The sequence below is a fragment of the Schistocerca piceifrons genome, chromosome 11 (genome assembly GCF_021461385.2).
Source record: "Schistocerca piceifrons isolate TAMUIC-IGC-003096 chromosome 11, iqSchPice1.1, whole genome shotgun sequence".
In the NCBI taxonomy this organism is placed as follows: Eukaryota; Metazoa; Arthropoda; class Insecta; order Orthoptera; family Acrididae; genus Schistocerca; species Schistocerca piceifrons.
Window position 1 is genome coordinate 33,275,674 of NC_060148.1, and position 20,610 is coordinate 33,296,283.

The 20,610-nt window shown below is 44.7% G+C and overlaps 1 protein-coding gene across 1 annotated transcript in view; it reads right to left on the reverse strand.

Annotated features, from left to right (window-relative positions):
- LOC124719628 (voltage-gated potassium channel subunit beta-2) overlaps nucleotides 1-20,610 on the reverse strand; it is a 1,342,624-nt gene that overhangs the window by 623,867 nt on the left and 698,147 nt on the right. The window contains exon 4 of the mRNA XM_047244844.1: nucleotides 18,146-18,324. Within this exon, the coding sequence (XP_047100800.1) occupies nucleotides 18,146-18,324 (179 nt within the window). The remainder of the gene's footprint in view (nucleotides 1-18,145; nucleotides 18,325-20,610) is intronic.

Genomic DNA, 20,610 nt, shown 5'->3' on the forward strand with positions numbered 1-20,610 from the left:
ATAGATACGACAATTACGGAAGATGAGGCCCGCATAAATAATTCCACCTACTGTTTATTAGAAATGTTCTAGTTGCAATCGATACGTCAGCATATTAATCGTAGCTACGCTTTCGATCCAAATCACGTTTACAGGAATGCAAATAAAATCCATTTGCCTATACACAGTGTAATTCAGAACCCAGTATTAATGCCACCGCGTTTTAGAAGTGCGAGCATTCCCATTGCTAGCTAGCTTAAGAAACACTTCGGCTAATGAACGTTTTCTGGCTGTGGCGAATCTAATGGAGGATTCGAAACATTGTCGATTACGTTTGGCAGCTATGTAGCCGTTTATTTCCTGGGGTGGTGCAGAATTATCCTACTAAATTTACTCGCTAATAACAGTATTTTGTTATTTCGATAAACATCCCGAATGAGTGTCAAAGCCGGCCGGTGTGGCCAAGCGGTTAAAGGCGCTACAGCCTGGAACCGCGTGGCCGCTACGGTCGCAGGTTCGAATCCTGCCTCGGGCATGGATGTGTGTGATGTCCTTAGGTTAGTTAGGTTTAAGTAGTTCTAAGTTCTAGGGGACTGATGACCTTAGAAGTTAAGTCCCATAGTGCTCAGAGCCATTTGAACCATTTTTGAGTGTCAAATAAGCGCTGACATAAAGGTAGAAAATTCATGTTTTTGAGTCCAGAAAGCTCTATGCAACAGAAACTGCAGATCATTTTATTTATTTATTTATTTATTTAACCTGATCAGATTAGGGCCATCAGGCCCTCTCTTACATCGGACCAGTGTTCCACACATGCAGCATTTCACACATCAGAGTAACATCATGAACATAGTTTAAATGAGAAAAATTAGCTTACTCTAGTGACAATATGAATAAAGACTAGTGACTAAGACCTAATAAAGTAAATGCGGAAGTATTTTTACAACAGTTGCTATACATACAGATTATGATAAAAGCAATAATAACAGTAGAACAAAAAAATCAAATAATAATGATAAACATGACTAAGACCTAATAAAGTAATTGCTGGCAGTATTTTTACATCAGGTGCTATACATACAGATTATGGTGAAAGCAATAATAATAACAGTAAAAAAAATCAAATAATAATGACAAACATGAGAAAGATTCGCAATAGTAATGAAGGTTTGTGCAGATGTACATTAATATTTTGGTGTGTAAAGTAGATGTTTACTAGTATAGCGAGTTTTGGGTAAGGGAGGTTTAAGGAGGGGGAAAGAGGGAAGTAATGAGGTGAAGTGCACTCATGTACAGAGGAAGGCATTACTGTTGCTTAAGTAGATACGTCATTAACTGTTTTTTGAAGCCGGTCATGTTTTTAAGTTCTCTAACGTAACGAGGGAGGTTATTCCAGAGTCGGGTTCCCGCTACTGTAAAGGACTTGGAGAAGGTGACTGAGCGATGCAGTGGAACGGAGAGGATTTTATTATGATGGGAACGTGTGTTTCTGTCATGTTGTTCCGAGGAGAGATATGAGGGACAGTGTACATTTATAAGGCAGTAGATGAGACAGAGTGTATGGAAATCTCTGCTTTTGTCTGCACGCAGCCAGGACAGTTTTGCATATGCTGGTGAAATGTGCTCAAAAAGTGGAACGTCACAGATATATCGGACGCAGGCATTCGTGACCAGTTCTAGACGTCGGGAATTTTCCTGAGAGAGGCCTTGTAGGATAATATCGCTGTAGTCAATGATTGGGAGTATAAGCGTTTGTACTAATTTCTTTTTCAGATCGAAAGGGAAGAGTTTTTTATATTTTTGTAGGACATGAAGGGATGCTGATGCTTTTTTGCACACTGCAGTTACGTGCTCTGTCCAGTTTAGATTTTCATCTATTACTACTCCCAAACTCTTTGCTGAGGGAGAGAAGTTGATATTTGTTCCATTTAGGATAAGAGATGGTAGGGATTCCCGATGTTTTGGGCTAATGAGCTTAGAGTGACCATCAAGTACCGCTTGGGTTTTAGATGGGTTTCGTTTTAGTCCTACGTCCTGCGCCCATTTTGATAGTGCATCGAGATCAGTATTGAAATTTTCAATAGCTTTCTTAAGATTGCTTGGTTTCGCACTTGGATACAACTGAAGGTCATCAGCATACATATGGTATTTGCAATAGGTCAGGACCGATGACACATCATTGACATACAGAGAGAAGAGTATGGGACCTAGTACTGAGCCTTGGGGAACGCCTGGCACTACCTGCCGCCATTGTGATTTTATATTCTCGGACAGGACGCGTTGCTGACGAGACGTGATATATGAGCGAAACCATTGCACTGCGCTTGGTGAGAAATTTAGACCGCTAAGTTTAGCTAGTAAGATGTCGAAGTCGACAGTATCAAATGGTTTGCTGAAATCTAAGAAGCAAATGATAGTCGCTTCTTGTCTGTCCATGGCAAGTTTCACGTCATCTGTCACCTTTATCAGAGCGGATGTTCTGCTTCGATGTTTACGGATGCCTGATTGGTATTCGTCTAATAGGTTGTTAGTAAATAGGTAGTTGGTGAGCTGGTCATGAACTATATACTCTGAGGCCTTTGATAGTGCAGGAAGAAGGCAGATGGGGCGGTAGTCAGAGGCTGCTGTGGCGATGTCCTTTTTAGGCAGTGGCTTAATTTGTCCCAGTTTCCAGGCCTCAGGGAAAACACTTGTGATTAATGAATCGTTGAAAATGTCTGTTATAGAGGGCAGTAGTTGGTCAATAATAAGTTTTACCATCTGGATAGTGATCCCATCATGTCCAGTAGATGCTGATCTAATCCGCATTATGGCTTTCTTGACAGTACTGCAAGTGACGTGCTGTAGATAGAATTTTTCTTTGCTACGGTCGTTCATCCCCATGAAGTAATCAATGATTCTCTGTTTTTTTTGCGGATCAATTTTGGTTGCAGGTAATGTGAAGAATCGGTTTAGTTCTTCAGCTGGGACCATGGGATTTTCTGCAACTTTTATTTTGCCTAAACCGAGACTACGGAGATTTTTCCACAGGACAGCTGGTCTACATCTATTGTCAGCTAATGTACGGGCATGTCTGAGCTTAGCGTTTCTCACCGCTTGACTGACTTTGTTTCGTTTCTGCTTGTATACAGCGTGATTTTCAGGTGTAGGGTGTATCTTGCATGCTCGATGTGCAGCATCTCTGAGATTCATGAGCTGTTTTAGTTCATCAGTCAGCCAAGGTGCAGGTTGCCTTTTTGCTTTTCTGGTCTTTATTGGAGCATATTTGTCATATAGTTGAGTAATTTTGTTAGTGAAATCGTGGAGTTTGTCGTTTATGTCCATCAGGGGAGTAGAGGTCATCCCCCAAACTATTTCTTGTGCCTCAGTTTCGAGTTCAGGCAAATTTATGCGTTTGAGGTCTCGGTATGTAGACAGTTTTTGTTTCTTTCTAGGGCATTCTAGTGAATACGTCATGGAAATGATGTCATGGGCAGACATGCCAGGCGCAGATATTTGAGAGGTGCGGATTATTCTGTCCGGGGATTTCGTTGCGAATATATCTATGAAAGTGTGACTGGTAGTCGTGTGATGAGTAGGTGCCAGCTGAAGTAGCGTCATATTTGAGGAAGAAAGCATCCTCTTAAATTTCCCAGTGGAAGGACTATTGCACAGAAAATTAATGTTAGTGTCACCAGCTATAATTACATGTTCATATGACGATTCGAGACTAGAGAGGGCAGTTTCGAAGCAGGCGAACCCACCTACTTTAGGAGCTTTGTAAAGGACACATATTAAGCACTTTCTGTTAAGTGATTTGATCTCTACGAACATATATTCCACTTGTTTATCTACATTGTTGTCGGATGTGTGTAGTACAGTAGGTGACAAATCAGAGCGTATGTAGGCCCCTACTCCGCCCCCTCGTCTGTTGCATCTGGCGTGCCTGAGAAAGATATAGCCATTTAGGTTTACGGAAGTTGTAGGAATACTTGGTTTGAGCCAAGTCTCTGACAAAAGTATTACGTGTACATCAGCAGTTTGAAATATATATTTGAAGTCGTCGAAGTGAGCTGGCAGAGACTGGGCATTTGCATGTGCAATATGCAGCTTGGTGCGTTCGGGTGTTGATTGCCCGAGGAGGCTGCCGACCGATGTTTGCGGGTCGTGGTTGGCGGTGACAAGAGGGTCTGGCATGAGGAATGCGGAAGGCGTGTGAAGGAGGGGGGTGAGGGAGTGTCCTCCCAGTTCTGTGCAGCGAAAGCAACCGGGAGGGGGAGGGGGTAGGTCCCCGGGGAGGCAACGGGATCTGCGGCCAAGGTCAGCGAGGTCTGCAACGGTTATGGAAGTAGCCGTGGGCTGGCAGGGGAAAGAATTTCGCTAAATACAACGGGAGTAATCTGCACGTTATGACAGAGTGTGATATTAATTGCACTTATGAGGATAACAACTAAATTTTAATTGCGAAAGTGCCGGCTTATTCATGTCTGGGGAAGTAATAGAGGACTGTTTTCCTGGGTTGTCTGCTAGTGTAGTGAAAGGTGTTTGCTACTGCAAGGGAAGTCTGGTTTATTTTCGGTTCTAATCTCGATGGAGGCAGGTAGACTATCAGTAAAGCAATTTTAATAAATTCTCGCGTCCCCAATACGTTTTATTGTCACCTTTATTCTGCACTGGCGCCCACTGGGTTTCAGTATGAAACTCTTGTAGAATTTAGTACTTGTTACTGCCTACTTTTTCCACTTCTGTCAGTAATTGAATTGAGTGAAGTGTGGCACTGAATGGTTTTCAACTGAATTTCGTTATGAATCTTCACACATTGCTAAATTTGCACACTTTCATGGTAGGTCAGCAACGGAAATCCAGTATGACTGGTTTGAATGTTGACACGGTCCGTTTCGCGGCCGAATGCGCGTAATATTTTTCTAATTCGTAACGATCTGGGGTACTGTGTCTTACTAAAACAGTTATGTTATCTCGATAAGCTGAAATTCATTTTTACTAGTGCAGTTCATACTAATTAGCGTTTCTTCTTTCATTTATATCTTATATTTACGTGTTTTGGTTAACACTCTAATCAGCATTAATATAGTCTTCCACACGATTGAAAACAGTGTGACAAAGTTCGGAAAGTTTTCCAGTTTCACTGCTGTGCATAGAAAAGGTATGGTTACATCCTTCTAAAACAGGGATTTCACTTATCTGGAGACTAGAAATCTACTCTGTAGGAATCAGCATGGGTTTCCAAAAAGACGGTCGTGTGAAACCCAGCTCGCGCTATTTGTCCACGAGACTCAGAGGGCCATAGACACGGGTTCCCAGGTGGATGCCGTGTTTCTTGACTTCCGCAAGGAGTTCGATACAGTTCCCCACAGTCGTTTAATGAACAAAGTAAGAGCATATGGAGTATCAGACCAATTGTGTGATTGGATTGAAGAGTTCCTAGATAACAGAACGCAGCATGTCATTCTCAATGGAGAGACGTCTTCCCAAGTAAGAGTGATTTCAGGTGTGCCGCAGGGGAGTGTCGTAGGACCGTTGCTATTCACAATATACATAAATGACCTTGTGAACGATATCGGAAGTTCACTGAGGCTTTTTGCGGATGATGGTGTGGTATATCGAGAGGTTGTAACAATGGAAACTTGTACTGAAATGCAGGAGGATCTGCAGCGAATTGACGCATGGTGCAGGGAATGGCAATTGAATCTCAATGTAGACAAGTGTAATGTGCTGCGAATACATAGAAAGAAATATCCCTTATCATTTAGCTACAATATAGCAGGTCAGCAACTTGAAGCAGTTAATTCTATAAATTATCTGGGAGTACGCGTTAGGAGCGATTTAAAATGGAATGATCATATAAAGTTGATCGTTGGTAAAGCAGATGCCAGATTGAGAATCATAGGAAGAATCCTAAGGAAATGCAATCCGAAAACAAATGACGTAGGTTACAATACGCTCGTCGATAGAAGAGATAGAGAATATCCAACGGAGAGCAGCGCGCTTCGTTAGAGGATCATTTAGTAATCGCGAAAGCGTTACGGAGATGATAGATAAACTCCAGTGGAAGACTCTGCAGGAGAGACGCTCAGTAGCTCGGTACGGGCTTTTGTTGAAGTTTCGAGAACAAAGCAGTATATTGCTCCCTGCTACGTATATCTCGCGAAGAGACCATGAGGATAAAATCAGAGAGATTAGAGCCCACACAGAGGCATACCGACAATCCTTCTTTCCACGAACAATACGAGACTGTAATAGAAGGGAGAACAAAATAAAATGGTTCAAATGGCTCTGAGCACTATGGGACTTAACATCTATGGTCATCAGTCCCCTAGAACTTAGAACTACTTAAACCTAACTAACCGAAGGACATCACACAACACCCAGTCATAACAGAAGGGAGAACCGATAGAGGCACTCAAGGTACCCCCCGCCACACACCGTCAGGTGGCTTGCGGAGTATAGATGTAGATGTAGATATGGAAACAGCGCATGAACTGCGTGCACGAACATAAATGGAGGCGTTAGCAAAGCCTGCTGAAGGATTATGTGACTATTTTAGCTGAGCAGGTCCATCCCATGGTGCAATGTTTACTCCCCAATGGTGATCTTGTGTTCGAAGGCAACAGGTTCCCTGTTCAGACAGCCCGAATGCCCGGGACTGCTTTTGTGAGCACGAGGATGAATTTTCGCATCTCCCCTGGCCATCTCGGTCACCACATCTCAATACAGGGTGCTTCAAAGAGGACTTTGCAACTTTAAACTTTCATATGAATTTATGGAGAGAAGATATAGACCCAGATCACATAAGAAACAGATAGTTTTCCCGTCGGTCAACAGATGTCGCAGGCGACGCTACAATGCTAACTGACCTGTCCATGTCAGGGAATTGGCAACGCTGTACATTCGGTGACGTGAATTAGGCTGATTTGTGTTCGACTAGAGCGCTGCGCGCGAAATTCATTCGTCACACAGCTGACTGTAGACCATGATCGGCTATGGTTTTTCCCGAGTTTTCAATCTAACAATGTAGATTAGCTCCTGTAATTCTACAAACTAAGTTTATTTCTACTGTAGGGATACTTCTCACAATCATATGCGAAATGAAATAAATGAAAAGTAACACACAAATATTTCTCGTGAGTTACTGTTTAAATCCAGACTGTATTGCAGTCGCATAGGTTTTACACTCGCCTTCCATGCCGTCTATCTCCTCTTTGTTATACAGCTCTTCTGGTACGGATTATGGTGCTAAAAAAGATCTCCACATGCAGGTTAACACTGTAAAGCTTTCAAAATCTTCTCAACGCCTTGAAATATAATCAGTTAATTTACTGACAAATACTGCACCGAGCAGTGGGTTTCGCGTCCTGACATTACCGACAGAATTATTTACTTAGCATAGAGTATGTATAGGGATTAGGTGAGTTATAACGACAATATATTTTTCACATTGAGATTGTGAATAAGTTTAAGAAACAGATTTTGCTCCCTTTCTAAGTATTTCTGTAAGCGTTCTTAAGTATAACAACATTTTGCATTTGATTACTCTTAGTTGTATACGAATGTAATTTCATGTACTCACTTAACAACGGCATCTTCGAAAAAAACAAAGGAAGGGCTGCCACGTTATATCAGAATATAAGGTGGACAAAATTTGGATAGGATCGAATGCTTAGAGCTCTTTATTAATTCTTACTCGTAACTAATTCATTGATTTACCTGGATTTAAAATCCACTTCCGTAACCTTTCTTTATTTTTGACGGGAAATCTGAACATTTTTAGTTCAGGAGTTGTCCGTCTACTCCATCCATAGTTGATACACTCGCGGGCCCTCGGCACGACGACTCGATCCGCTACCACCGGTGTGTCAGAAACAGCTGTACTTCACAGACGCCGAACAGTGGAAAGCTGCACGCGTTCGGACGATGTTGCCACATATTTCACAGAACGGAGTGCCATCTAGTGGTTGTTGTCACAAGGGTTGACAAGGGTTGCCTGCTAGACCAAGCGATCGGGCAATCTGTTTCTTATTTGATCTGGGATATAGAGCTGGGTTTAGTGTTATTTTGCAGGGAAACACTTCAGATTTCTTTTACCTTACACTAAAGGTATTGTATGTGGCTTCCGTTAGTTATCCTGCACGCATCCCGTTTGTAGTCAACTTCAACCCATACTCGCTGTAGCATTGCAGGTGTAACTTGCTCATTTGTGGCGTAAATTCTTGCCCCATCCATAATGCCAATTCCCACACCTTCTACCCCTCTGCAGGTGTGCCCCAGGGCTGTCCTCTCCCCTCTCCTCTACCTCCTGTACACGGCAGATATGCCCAACCTCCCCCCCCCCCCCTCCAGTATACCTCTTGCAATATGCTGATGACACCGCATTCCTCGCCCTCGCTCCTACCCTCCAACGGTCCCAACGCCTTCTCCAGAATCACCTTGACCTTTTTGCTACATGGTGTAACCAGTGGCTCCTGAAAATCAATCTGTCCAAGACCCACGCAATCACCGTAGGTTGTACCACTCGCTCCTTCCGGCTCCTGGATTTCTCCCTTGCTGTCTGCACCCGTACTGTCTGCCTCACCCCCACCCTCACCTACCTTGGCCTCACCATTGACCGTCACCTCACCTGGATCCCTCACCTCCGCTCCATCCAATCCAAAGCCCACAACCGCCTCCGACTCCTCAAACTCCTCTCTGGCCGGACATGGGGGTTGCACCTCTCTACCATCCTCCACACCTACACATCCTTAATCTGTCCCATCCTCTGTTATGCCAGTCCTAACTGGATATCTGCCCCCCCCCCCAAATTCTACAAGTCCCTCCAGATCCTTGAGCGTCATGCACTCCGCCTCGCCTTCCGTATATGCCTCCCGTCCCCCACGCAGATCCTCTATCATCTCATTCCTTTCCCCCATCTGCTCCTATTCCTCGAACATATCCGCATCCTCCACACCTCCCGCCATCTTGAACCCCCTCACCCCCTGGTTGCTCTTCTCCTCTCCGATCCCTGCCCCCTGCCCCGTCTTCACCGTTGTGTCCCCCCTACCCTCCATCTCTACACCCTACATCTCCTTTCCCAAGGTGGCGTCCATCAACTCCCCCTCCCGGATGATGCCCTCTGTCCCTCCATTTATCCCTCCTATCCGCTGATCCTCACTCCCCCTCCTTTCCTCTGTCCTTTTCCCGGGCTCCCTCTTCCCCCCTTCCATCCTCTTGTTCCCCCACCTCCCCTCTCTTTGCCCCCTTCTCTCCCCCGCGTCCTTTTACATTTCCCTCCTCTGCTTCCTCTCATTCCCTCTCGTGTCTGCCCTGCCCCTCCCCCCTTATGAGTCCTCTCCCTCCTTGGTTCCCCCCCTTTTCGTTCTCCTCCCTCCTTGTTCTTCCCCCTCCTCCAGGTCCCCCCCCCATCAGCCTTTGGCTCAGGAATGTCATCTTCGTGCCACCATTTTCGTGCAGTGTTTTACAGTGAGTGTTTTACAGTGCATTTTGTGTCTGTTGGGAAGTGTTGCGAACGGCCATCATACTGTCGCTGGGTGTGATTTTGTATCTCTTGCAAACAGAAACCAGACTGTCACCATGTTTTTAATTGTGTGTCTACTATGTTACTTGTCTGATTCCTGTGTTTTTTATTAACATTGCCAACCCCTTTTGCTTTCTGTTTTAACTTTCCGCATTTTTCCGCCATTTTACACTTTAAGTCACCGTTTTATCGCCTGTTTTTCTTGCTTCTTTTCTTCTTCCGTTTTTAAAAAAGTCTGTAGGCTGTAGAGCAGCGTATTAAGCTGCTGCCAGCCCGCCCCCTTCGGGGGGAATTGAAAATCAATAAAGGAAAAAAAAAAATTCTTCCCCTAGGTTCAGGTAGAGAAGGCGGCACAGGGGGTACAAACACGATATCCTTGATGAATTCCCATAAAAAAATCGAGTGGTGCCCCTTTCTGGGGAACGTGGGGGCCATGCAGTCGGTGCATCACGGCCAATCCATTGACCTGGAAAGCGGTCACTGAGAAAATCCCGGGCGTCAGAAAGGTAGTACAGTGGTGCACCATCTTGAGCGAAGTACACATTTCGTTCTCGGTCATCCCCGTCGATCCGTGGTATGAATAATTGTTGTAGCATATCCAGGTACACTACCCTGTTGATGGCGTGGCACTATCACCACTATCCCAGCGCAGGCCTACAATGATGTTTTAAGCACCTTCTTGCTTCTCACTGTTGAAGAGCAATTCGCGGATGGCGACTGCATCTTTCAACACGTTCGAGCACCTATTCGTAATGTACGGCCTGTGGTAGAGTGGTTACACGTCAACAGCATCCGTCTAATGGACTGGCCTGCACAGAGTCCTGATCTGAATCCTATAGAACACCTTTGGGATGTTTTGGAACGCCGACTTCGCGCCACGCCCCACCGACCGACATCGATACCTCTCCTCAGTGCAGCACTCCGCGAAGAATGGGCTGCCATTTCCCAAGAAACCTTCCAGCAGCTGATAGAAAGTTTGCCTGCGAGAGTGGAAGCTGTCATCAAGGCTAAGGTTGGGCCAACACCATACTGAATTCCAGCGTTACCGATGGACTGTGCCACGAACTTTGAAGTCATTTACAGCCAGGTATCCCGATACTTTTGATGACATAGTGTAGCAGTAAGATGTAATGCTGTTGCAAATCAGATTCAGCTGACAAATTGTAGGACATACAGCAGTCAAAACAGCTCTGAAAATCGGCCTAAAGAAAGTCCAGTGTCAATCCCTTCAAGGAAACCTAGTGCGGAAATGAGAAAAGCAGTTTTTCTTTTTGCACCCTGTGAAAATTCTAAAATTTTCTACACATAGTTTTTTACCCGCCGTATGGATGAAAGTGATCTCCTCAAACAAATACATCTCAAATTCCTGCTGCCCCCTTTTTCCCCCGTTTTTATATCCTTCTTTTATCCGTCAAATAGTTATATTCTCTTTTCTTTTAAATACCTTAACCAAACTGAACTGTTTTCTCCAGCTGTCAAACAAACACACATCTGTTATTTCATATTTGCTGAAATTCGTAACATGCATCCAATCAGTTATTATTAAACAGAACAAACGGAAAACACGGTTCCGTGAATCTTAGATACAGAAAATTATTATCTCACTTTCAGAATAACAGATTTTTAACATCTCCACCCGGTTCTTGCAGTACTGCTCCAACTGCGGCATGAGCTTCTCAGACTGAGTTTAAAACAGAACTGAATCAAAATCACAGCGTTAGTAATAGACTAGTAATTACAAACAAACGTCAGACAGCTCAGAATAATCTCATTTATTAGATACATGTTGGGCAAAGTACACCAAGGTGTAAGTAAGGTGAGCTGACATTTATTCAGTGGTGGCTTACTTCAAGGCTCTGTTGTTGCTCCAGGGTAATTCAGTCTCTGGAGAGCAGAGCTGCCGAACGTGATCGGTCGGAAATTCGAGTATGCATATGACCTTGCAATTTCCTGTGAGAGTGAAGATCTTTCTGCATGTCACGAACACCTAAAAAACGGCCTTACCGAATTTTATGAATATTTTACGACGTGGAGACTAATGTTTCTGAAACAGAAGTACGTGTTTTCCACCCCTCTAATCGTATAGCATCAGCAAGGATGATTTTTTTATTTATTTACACGTCAAGTTCCGTAGGACCAAATCGAGGAGCAAATCTCCAAGGTCATGGAACGCGTCAGTACATGAAATTACAACATAAAAGTAATAACAGATAAAATTAAATCCTCATCAACCTGAAAAGAGTCGGTCCATAAGTTTAAGTAAACGCTATCAGCAATACAATAAGAATCAGCTTAATTTTTCAAGGAATTCCTCGACGGACTAGAAGTACTGACCCATGAGGAAACTCTTCAGTTTCGATTTGAAAGCGCGTGGATTACTGCTAAGATTTTTGAATTCGAGTGGTAGCTTATTGAAAATGGATGCAGCAGTATATTGCACACCTTTTCTGTACAAGAGTTAAGGAAGTCCGATCCAAATGCAGGTTTCATTTCTGCCAAGTATTAACTGAGTGAAAGCTGCTTATTCTTGGGAATAAACTTTGGTAACAAGAAACAACAATAAGGAATATACATATTGAGAGGCCAATGTCAAAATACCTAGACTCGTGAACAGGGGTCGACAAGAGGTTCGTGAACTCACACCACTTATTGCCCGAACCGTCCGTTTCTCAGCCAAAAATATCCTTCTAGAATGGGAAGAGTCGCCCCAAAATACAATACCATACGACATAAGCGAATGAAAATAAGCAAAGTAGACTAATTTTTGTGTCGATAGATCACTCACTTCTGATACCGTTGGAATAGTAGAAATAGCAGTAGTAAGTCTTTGAACAAGATCCTGGGCTTTCCACGAAAGCTTACTATCTACCTCAACACCTAGAAATTTGAACTGTTCTGTTACACTAATCATATGACTGTTCTGTGAAATTAAAACGTCAGGTTTTGTTGAATTGTGTGTTAGAAACTATAAAAACTGAGTCTTACTTCGATTTAACGTTAGTTTATTTTCTACAAGCCTTGAACTGAGGTCATGTGCTGCACTGTTTGAAACTGAGCCAATGTTGCACACAACATGCTTTACTACCAAGCTAGTGTCATCAGCAAACAGAAATATTTTAGAGTTATCTGTAATACTATAAGGCATATCATTTATATAAACAAGGAACAGGAGTGGCCCCAACACTGATCCCTGGGGCACCCCCCACTTGACAGTACCCCACTCAGACCCCACATCGCAGCCGTTATCAATATTGTGAATAATGACCTTTTGCTGCCTGTTGCTAAAGTAAGAGGTGAACTAATTGTGAGCTACTCCGGTATTCCGTAATGGTCCAACTTCTGGAGCAATATTTTGTGAACAACACAATCAAATGCCTTAGTTAAATAAAAAAAAATATGCCAAGCGTTCAAAACCTCTTGTTTAGCCCATCCAGTACCTCACAGGGAAAAGAGAATATAGTATTTTCAGTTGTTAAAAAGCCGAACTGTACATTTGATAGACCACGGTTCGGCCCTCTCCACCTAGTCAAGTGCAGCGATAAGCCAAAACACCTTAGCGTCACATTAGACAATACGCTGACGTACGGCAAACACCATTCCGACAAATTAAGGAGGTACAAACGTGAGTGGAGGGGCAGTACACGAGGAGCAAAAACATCAGTTCTCTGTGGAGGATCCCTTGCGTTGGTACACTCTGGAGCAGGATATTGGGCACCAGTTTGGAATCGCAGCGCTCTTGTCAAGATAGCTGACTTTCATTTGAACGCAGCTATGAGAACCAATAGCGGCGCAGTCAAATCTAGGGCTACGCAATGGCTACTAACACTATCGAACAGCTGTCCAGCTCATCTTCGTCGAAGGATGGCTCTCTACAAAATTTGGCCTGCGAGTTTCTAAAAAAAAGAATCAATCCCTCTGCACAGAGGTTTACTCTCGCTGCCTCAAATCCAGAACAGCAGCATATGAAGTAGGAGTCAATAGGTGTCCATTTGGTTCAACCGCAACGCTGAGCGGAAACGTGATTGGCAAGCCACGAGAACCCGGAACCACAGACTTACTGACAAGACACCTTAGGCTTTCATTGTACTAGGGAGGTGTGGGGTACAGCTCAGTAGATTCCGGACTGGAGAGGGTACGTTGAAATAAACAAGACGCACAAATGGAGCTTTCGCAATGGACAGTACCTGTAACTGGGCTGACATTCGGATAATGGGCCGCATTGTAAATGAATGCTCAGACACGCATTTCGCTGGTGGAATTTACATGAAGCATCCCATGAGGCACTCCGCTGAACTGAGTGTTCCGACATTTTTGTATACTCTGCGCCGTTGCATGTTTATACAGGTCAAATACACTGATGCTCATAAATTAAGGATAATTGCGGAATGTGGTGCCACACAACGTGGCACTACACAAAACTGGCGCTGATAGCATAGCCACATAGGGAACACACACGACACAGATCTTTAAGTCCACGGTATTGGTGATAAGTTGAGAAAACCGTCCCGAAATACATGTGCTACAAAACGCCACTGTTTCCTGCGCATGTACCCCGACATCAATACGAGATATGATCACCGTGCCCACGTACACAGGGTTGCCATACTCTGGATCAGGTGGTCGAGCAGCTGCTGGGGTATAGCCTCCCATTCTTGCACCAGTGCCTGTCGGAGCTCCTGAAGTGTCGTAGCGGTTCGAAGACGTGCAGCGATACGTCGACCGAGAGCATCCCAGACGTGACAGATGGGGTTTAGGTCTGGAGAACAGGCAGGCCACTCCATTCGTTTGATTTTTTCTGTTTCAAGGTACTCCTCCACAATGGCAGCTCGGTGTGGCCGTGCGTTATCTTCCGCCAGGAGGAAGGTGGGAACCACTGCACCCCTGAAGAGGCGGACATACTGGTGCAAAATGACGTCCCGATACACCTGACCTGTTACAGTTCCTCTGTCAAAGACATGCAGGGGTGTACGTGCACCAACCATAATCCCACCCCACACCATAAAACCACGACCTCCATACAGGTCCCTTTCAAGGGCATTAAGGGGTTAGTTCCTGGTTCACACCAGATGAAAACCCGGCGAGAATCACTGTTCAGACTATACCTGGACTCGTCCGTGAACATAACCTGGGGCCACTGTTCCAATGACCATATACTGTGTTCTTCACACCAGGCATTACGGGCTCTCGTGTGATCAGGGGTCAGTGGAATGCACCTTGCAGGTTTCTGGACGAATAAATCGTGTCTGTTCAGTCGTCTGTAGACTGTGTGTCTGGAGACAACTGTTCCAGTGGCTGTGGTAAGGTCCCAAGCGAGGCTACATGCAGTACTCTGTGGCCGTCTGCGGTCACTGATGGTGAGATGTCGGTCTTCTTGTGCTGTTGTACACTGCGGACTTCCTGTAATGTAGCGCCTGGACACGTTTCCTGCCTGCTGGAATCGTTGCCCAAATCTTGAGATCTCACTGTGGCACAAGGAGGGCCCGTGCTACGACCTGCTGTGTTTGACCAGCCTCCAGTCGCCCTGGTATTCTACCCCTCATAACGTCACCAATATGTGGTCTTTGAGCCATTTTCAACACACAGTCACCATTAGCACGTCTAAAAACGTCTGCACACTTACTGGCTGCACCGTACTCTGACAGCACCAACACACCTCTGCGTATGTGGACTGCTGCCAGCGCCACCGTGTGACGACCGCAGGTCAGATACACCGCGTGGTCACACCCAGAGGTGATTTAAACCCAAAAAACGCCCACCAGAACGTTGTTTCACCGTGTGTCAGAATTATCCTTATTTTATGAGCACGAGTGTAGTTGCATATCTGTACTTTTTAGTTAAATACAAATTCTTTTGCTGTAACTGATGCATAGAATAACAACAACAATAATAATAATAATGGGCTCTAAAACGGCTCACCACGAAGGAATTATCCAAAGCGGCGGAAATAGGTAAATATGATGTGCATGTGTAGATAAACAAACTATTGTGGTTTCAGAAAGGTTGGATGATTTTGTTCACGCGAAAGAGCTTCACAAATTGAAAAAGTCAAAAACGCATTGGTCAACCTCTGACCCTTATGCAAGCAGTATTTCTGCTTGGCAAAGATTGATAGAATTGTTGATTGCTCTCCTGAGGGAAATCGTGCCAAATTCTGTCCAGCCGGCGAAAACTCTGGTTGGATGGCCATGTCCACAATGCTCCAAACTTTCTCAGTTGGGGAGAGATCCGACGATCTCGCTATCCAAGGTAGGGTTTGTCAAGCACGGAGAGAAGCACTAGAAACTCTCGCCGTGTGCGGTCTGGTATTATCTTGCTGAAATGTAAGCCCATGATGGCTCGCCATGAATGTCAACAAAAGGTGGCGTAGTGTATCATCGACTTACCGTTGTGGTGTGAGGATGCAGCGGATGACAACCAAAAGGCTCCTGCTATGAAAAGAAGTGGCACCCCACACCATCACACCTGTTTCTTGGGCCATACGACTTGCAACAGTCAGGTTGATACCCCACCGATGTACGGGGCGTCTCCAGAAACGTTTCCGTTGATCATCGCAGCTCAGTTTGAAGTGGGGCTTATCACTGAAGACAATTTTAACCAGTGAACGAGATTCCGGGCCGATGAAGTGCCTAGAGATGCCCCAGACAGCGGGGGATACCAACTTGACTGCGCACATTATACGATTGCCAAACTCTACCTTGACCACCAAGGTCGCCGGATCTTTCCTCAATTGACAGCGTTTGGAGCATTATGGGCAGGGTCCGCCAATCAGCTCGTAGTGTTGATGATCTAATGTGCGAATTAGACAGAATTTGGCGCGATGTCCATCTGGGGATCATCCAACAACTATCAATCAACGCCAAGCTGCATAGCTGCTTGTTTAATGGACAGAGGTGGACCAACACGTTACTGACTTGCTCAATTTGGGAAACTCTTTCTCTTGAATAAATCATCCAATTTTTCTGTAATTGTAATGATTTTTTCCTCTGTATTTGTACATGACGTCTTCCGCATTCTGCCCCTTTCGGATAACTGCGTCTACACGAGCCTGGCTTGAGCCCTTACAACGTTCACAGATTGCCCTTCCATCCACTGGCAACATGATCCTACGAGTGTTTTTTCACATATTGTCCACAAACAATCCAGCAAACAAGAAATGTCAGTGCGTCTTGTTAACCATTTCCTTACTATTTTTTTTAAAGGAATCTGATTAATCTTCGCTACATACTTACATTTATTATGTTTTTGTAAGTGAATTCGCAACTTATTCCCACTGCCTCTGGGGGAAAAACTGGTTGTATGTCTGAGAAAAGTATTTCCTGACTCAAACTCGAGACCTTTGACTTTTGCAGGCAAGTAGTCTACCATCTCAGCTACCGAAGCACGACTCACAGCCTGTCCTCACAGCTTCAGTTCTGCCATTACCTCGTCTTGTACCTTCCAAACTTCACAGAAGCTTTTATGCGACCCTTACAGAACTAGATCTCCTGGAGAAAGGTTATTACAGAGACATGGCTTAGGCACAGCCTTGGAGGATGTTTCCAGGATGAGATTTTCACTCTGCAGCGCAGTGTGCGCTGATATGAAAATTCGAGAGGCAACGGTCCGGCGCACAGTTTTAATCTGCCAGGAAGTTTCATATGGGTGCACACTCCGCTGCAGAGTGAAAATCTGATTCTGGAAACAGATCTTCCACGTGTCGTGTCCCACCGTAGCGGTTGAAAGATACCTGTTAGAGAATGGACTGTTAGGAAGTCTGATGCTGTTTCCTGGATGTTGTGTACATAGTTCCGCGTAGTCAGCGCGTACACAACTTCCCCACCAGAGCGCGCCCCGCTAAGCACAACAGCGCAGGTGCAGCACTCGTCCGTCTCCGCACTACGAGATGGCGCTGCCTTAGAGACGGACCAAATTCTGCTTCCGCCGATCCGCGTATTAATATGTAATGCAGGTAATGAGATCGCTGCTAACGTAGAACCTTTTCTCCTCGCGGATCACACTCGCGCTGTGATACGTGAACGCGCGAAGTATTATAACGAGTGTACAGACCTCTGATTAGTCAGTCTGCATTAGTCTGCAGTCAAGTTTCAGTCTGCGCCTAATAAGATTACCATATTCCTGTACATAGCCATGAAGATAAATGACTAGACACCTTTGTCAAGTATCAGAAATATGTGAGAATCAGATTAACGTACCAAGACCAAAGGAACTTCAGATTGTCAATTCTAAACAGCATCCAGAATCAAGTTATGTAATATCTATGATTTTTATTATTTTAATAAATGTGTGTGAAAATTAATCAAGTTCTGTTTAAAGTTGGTCACCGTCAATCCGCTACTCTAAGCGTGCAAGTGGCATTTCTAACGTCTGACCTAACAGCAGAAGATAAACACGCCACGATTAGACCACGAGACATGTCGCTCTACTTCGTTAGAGCGACATGTCAAATAATCTGATGGTGTGTGTACCGAAGGTCTTACAGTACGCATGCCACACTGGATCTACAAGGTCGCTTACCATACAGAAAATTTACATCTGGAATAAAAACATCTGCGTAGTTGGGAAATATCAAGCACGAGGGATACAGTGGTGTGGGGCAAAGATGGCAACACTTGTTTTCCTTTAAAAACTGGTGACTAGAAGATGAAGGGCGTGACTCACATGGACTGGAGCGATGAGGACCTGCACTCCCGCTGCTGTTGTTGCTGGTACTGCTGTTGTTGCTGCTGCTGGAGTTGTTGCTGCTGTTGTTGTTGTTGGTACTCCATCTCCCTCATCTCGCGGTCCAGCTCCCGTTGTTCTCGCTCCAGCGCCCGCTGCGCCCTATGTTGTTGTTGTGCCTGAAACACAACGGAAAAAGGCGGATCAACTTGCCATGTATCGTTACAAAGTCACAGGTTTCCAAAATACTGTCACTAAGTAATTGCAACCATCTGCTGGCTGGCGGTCGGTTTGGCTTTAGAAAAGGTATCAGATAGGCAGTTCTACATCTACATCTACATTTATACTCCGCAAGCCACCCAACGGTGTGTGGCGGAGGGCACTTTACGTGCCACTGTCATTACCTCCCTTTTCTGTTCCAGTCGCGTATGGTTCGCGGGAGAAACAACTGCCGGAAAGCCTCCGTGCGCGCTCTAATCTCTCTAATTTTACATTCGTGATCTCATCGGGAGGTATAAGTAGGGGGAAGCAATATATTCGGTACCTCATCCAGAAACGCACCCTCTCGAAACCTGGACAGCAAGCTACACCGCGATGCAGAGCGCCTCTCTTGCAGAGTCTGCCACTCGAGTTTGCTAAACATCTCCGTAACGCTATCACGCTTACCAAATAACCCTGTGACGAAACGCGCCGCTCTTCTTTGGATCTTCTCTATCTCCTCCGTCAACCCGATCTGGTACGGATCCCACACTGATGAGCAATACTCAAGTATAGGTCGAACGAGTGTTTTGTAAGCCACCTCCTCTGTTGATGGACTACATTTTCTAAGCACTCTCCCAATGAATCTCAACCTGGTACCCACCTTAGCAACAATTAATTTTATATGATCATTCCACTTCAAATCGTCCCACACGCATACTCCCAGATATTTTACAGAAGTAACTGCTACCAGTGTTTGTTCCACTATCATATAATCATACAATAAAGGATCCTTCTTTCTATGTATTCGCAAGGCATTACATTTGTCTATGTTAAGGGTCAGTTGCCACTCCCTGCACCAAGTGCCTATCCGCTGCAGACCTTCCTGCATTTCGCTACAATTTTCTAATGCTGCAACTTCTCTGCATACTACAGCATCATCCGCGAAAAGCCGCATGGAACTTCCGACACTATCTACTGGGTCATTTATATATATTGTGAAAAGCAATGGTCCCATATCACTCCCCTGTGGCACGCCAGAGGTTACTTTAACGTCTGTAGACGTCTCTCCATTGATAACAACATGCTGTGTTCTGTTTGCTAAAAACTCTTCAATCCAGCCACACAGCTGGTCTGATATTCCGTAGGCTCTTACTTTGTTTATCAGGCGACAGTGCGGAACTGTATCGAACGCCTTCCGGAAGTCAAGGAAAATAGCATCTACCTGGGAGCCTGTATCTAATATTTTCTGGGTCTCGTGAACAAATAAAGCGAGTTGGGTCTCACACGACAGCTGTTTCCGGAATCCATGTTGATACCTACAGAGTAGATTGCTGGTCTCCAAAAACGACATGATACGCGAGCAAAAAACATGTTCTAAGATTCTACAACAGATCGACTTCTGAGATATAGGTCTATAGTTTTGCGCATCTGCTCGACGACCCTTCTTGAAGACTGGGACTACCTGTGCTCTTTTCCAATCATTTGGAACCCTCCGTTCCTCTAGAGACTTGCGGTACACGGCTGTTAGAAGGGGGGCAAGTTCTTTCGCGTACTCTGTGTAGAATCGAATTGGTATCCCGTCAGGTCCAGTGGACTTTCCTCTATTGAGTGATTCCAGTTGCTTTTCCATTCCTTGGACACTTATTTCGATGTCAGCCATTTTTTCATTTGTGCGAGAATTTAGAGAAGAAACTGCAGTGCGGTCTTCCTCTGTGAAACAGCTTTGGAAAAAGGTGTTTAGTATTTCAGCTTTACGCCTGTCATCCTCTTTTTCAATGCCATCATCATCCCGGAGTGTCTGGATATGCTGCTTCGAGCCACTTACTGATTTAACGTAAGACCAGAACTTCCTAGGATTTTCTGTCATGTCGGTACATAGAATTTTACTTTCGAATTCACTGAACGCTTCACGCATAGCCCTCCTTACGCTAACTTTGACATCGTTTAGCTTCTGTTTGTCTGAGAGATTTTGGCTGCGTTTACACTTGGAGTGAAGCTCTCTCTCTCTCTTTTTTTTTTTTTTTTTTTTAAACTCTGTATGATGGAAGTATCTGTTCCTGAAAGAACAGTTACCGTGTATGACCATGCAGCTTTGCTAGAAATGAAATGATAATTAAATGGCACCCTAGCTGCAAACAGGCGTTGATGTACTTCATTGGGGACATGTTGAAAATGTGTGCCCCTACCGGGACTCGAACCCGGGATCTCCTGCTTACATGGCAGACGCTCTATCCATCTGAGCCACCGCGGGCACAGAGGATATT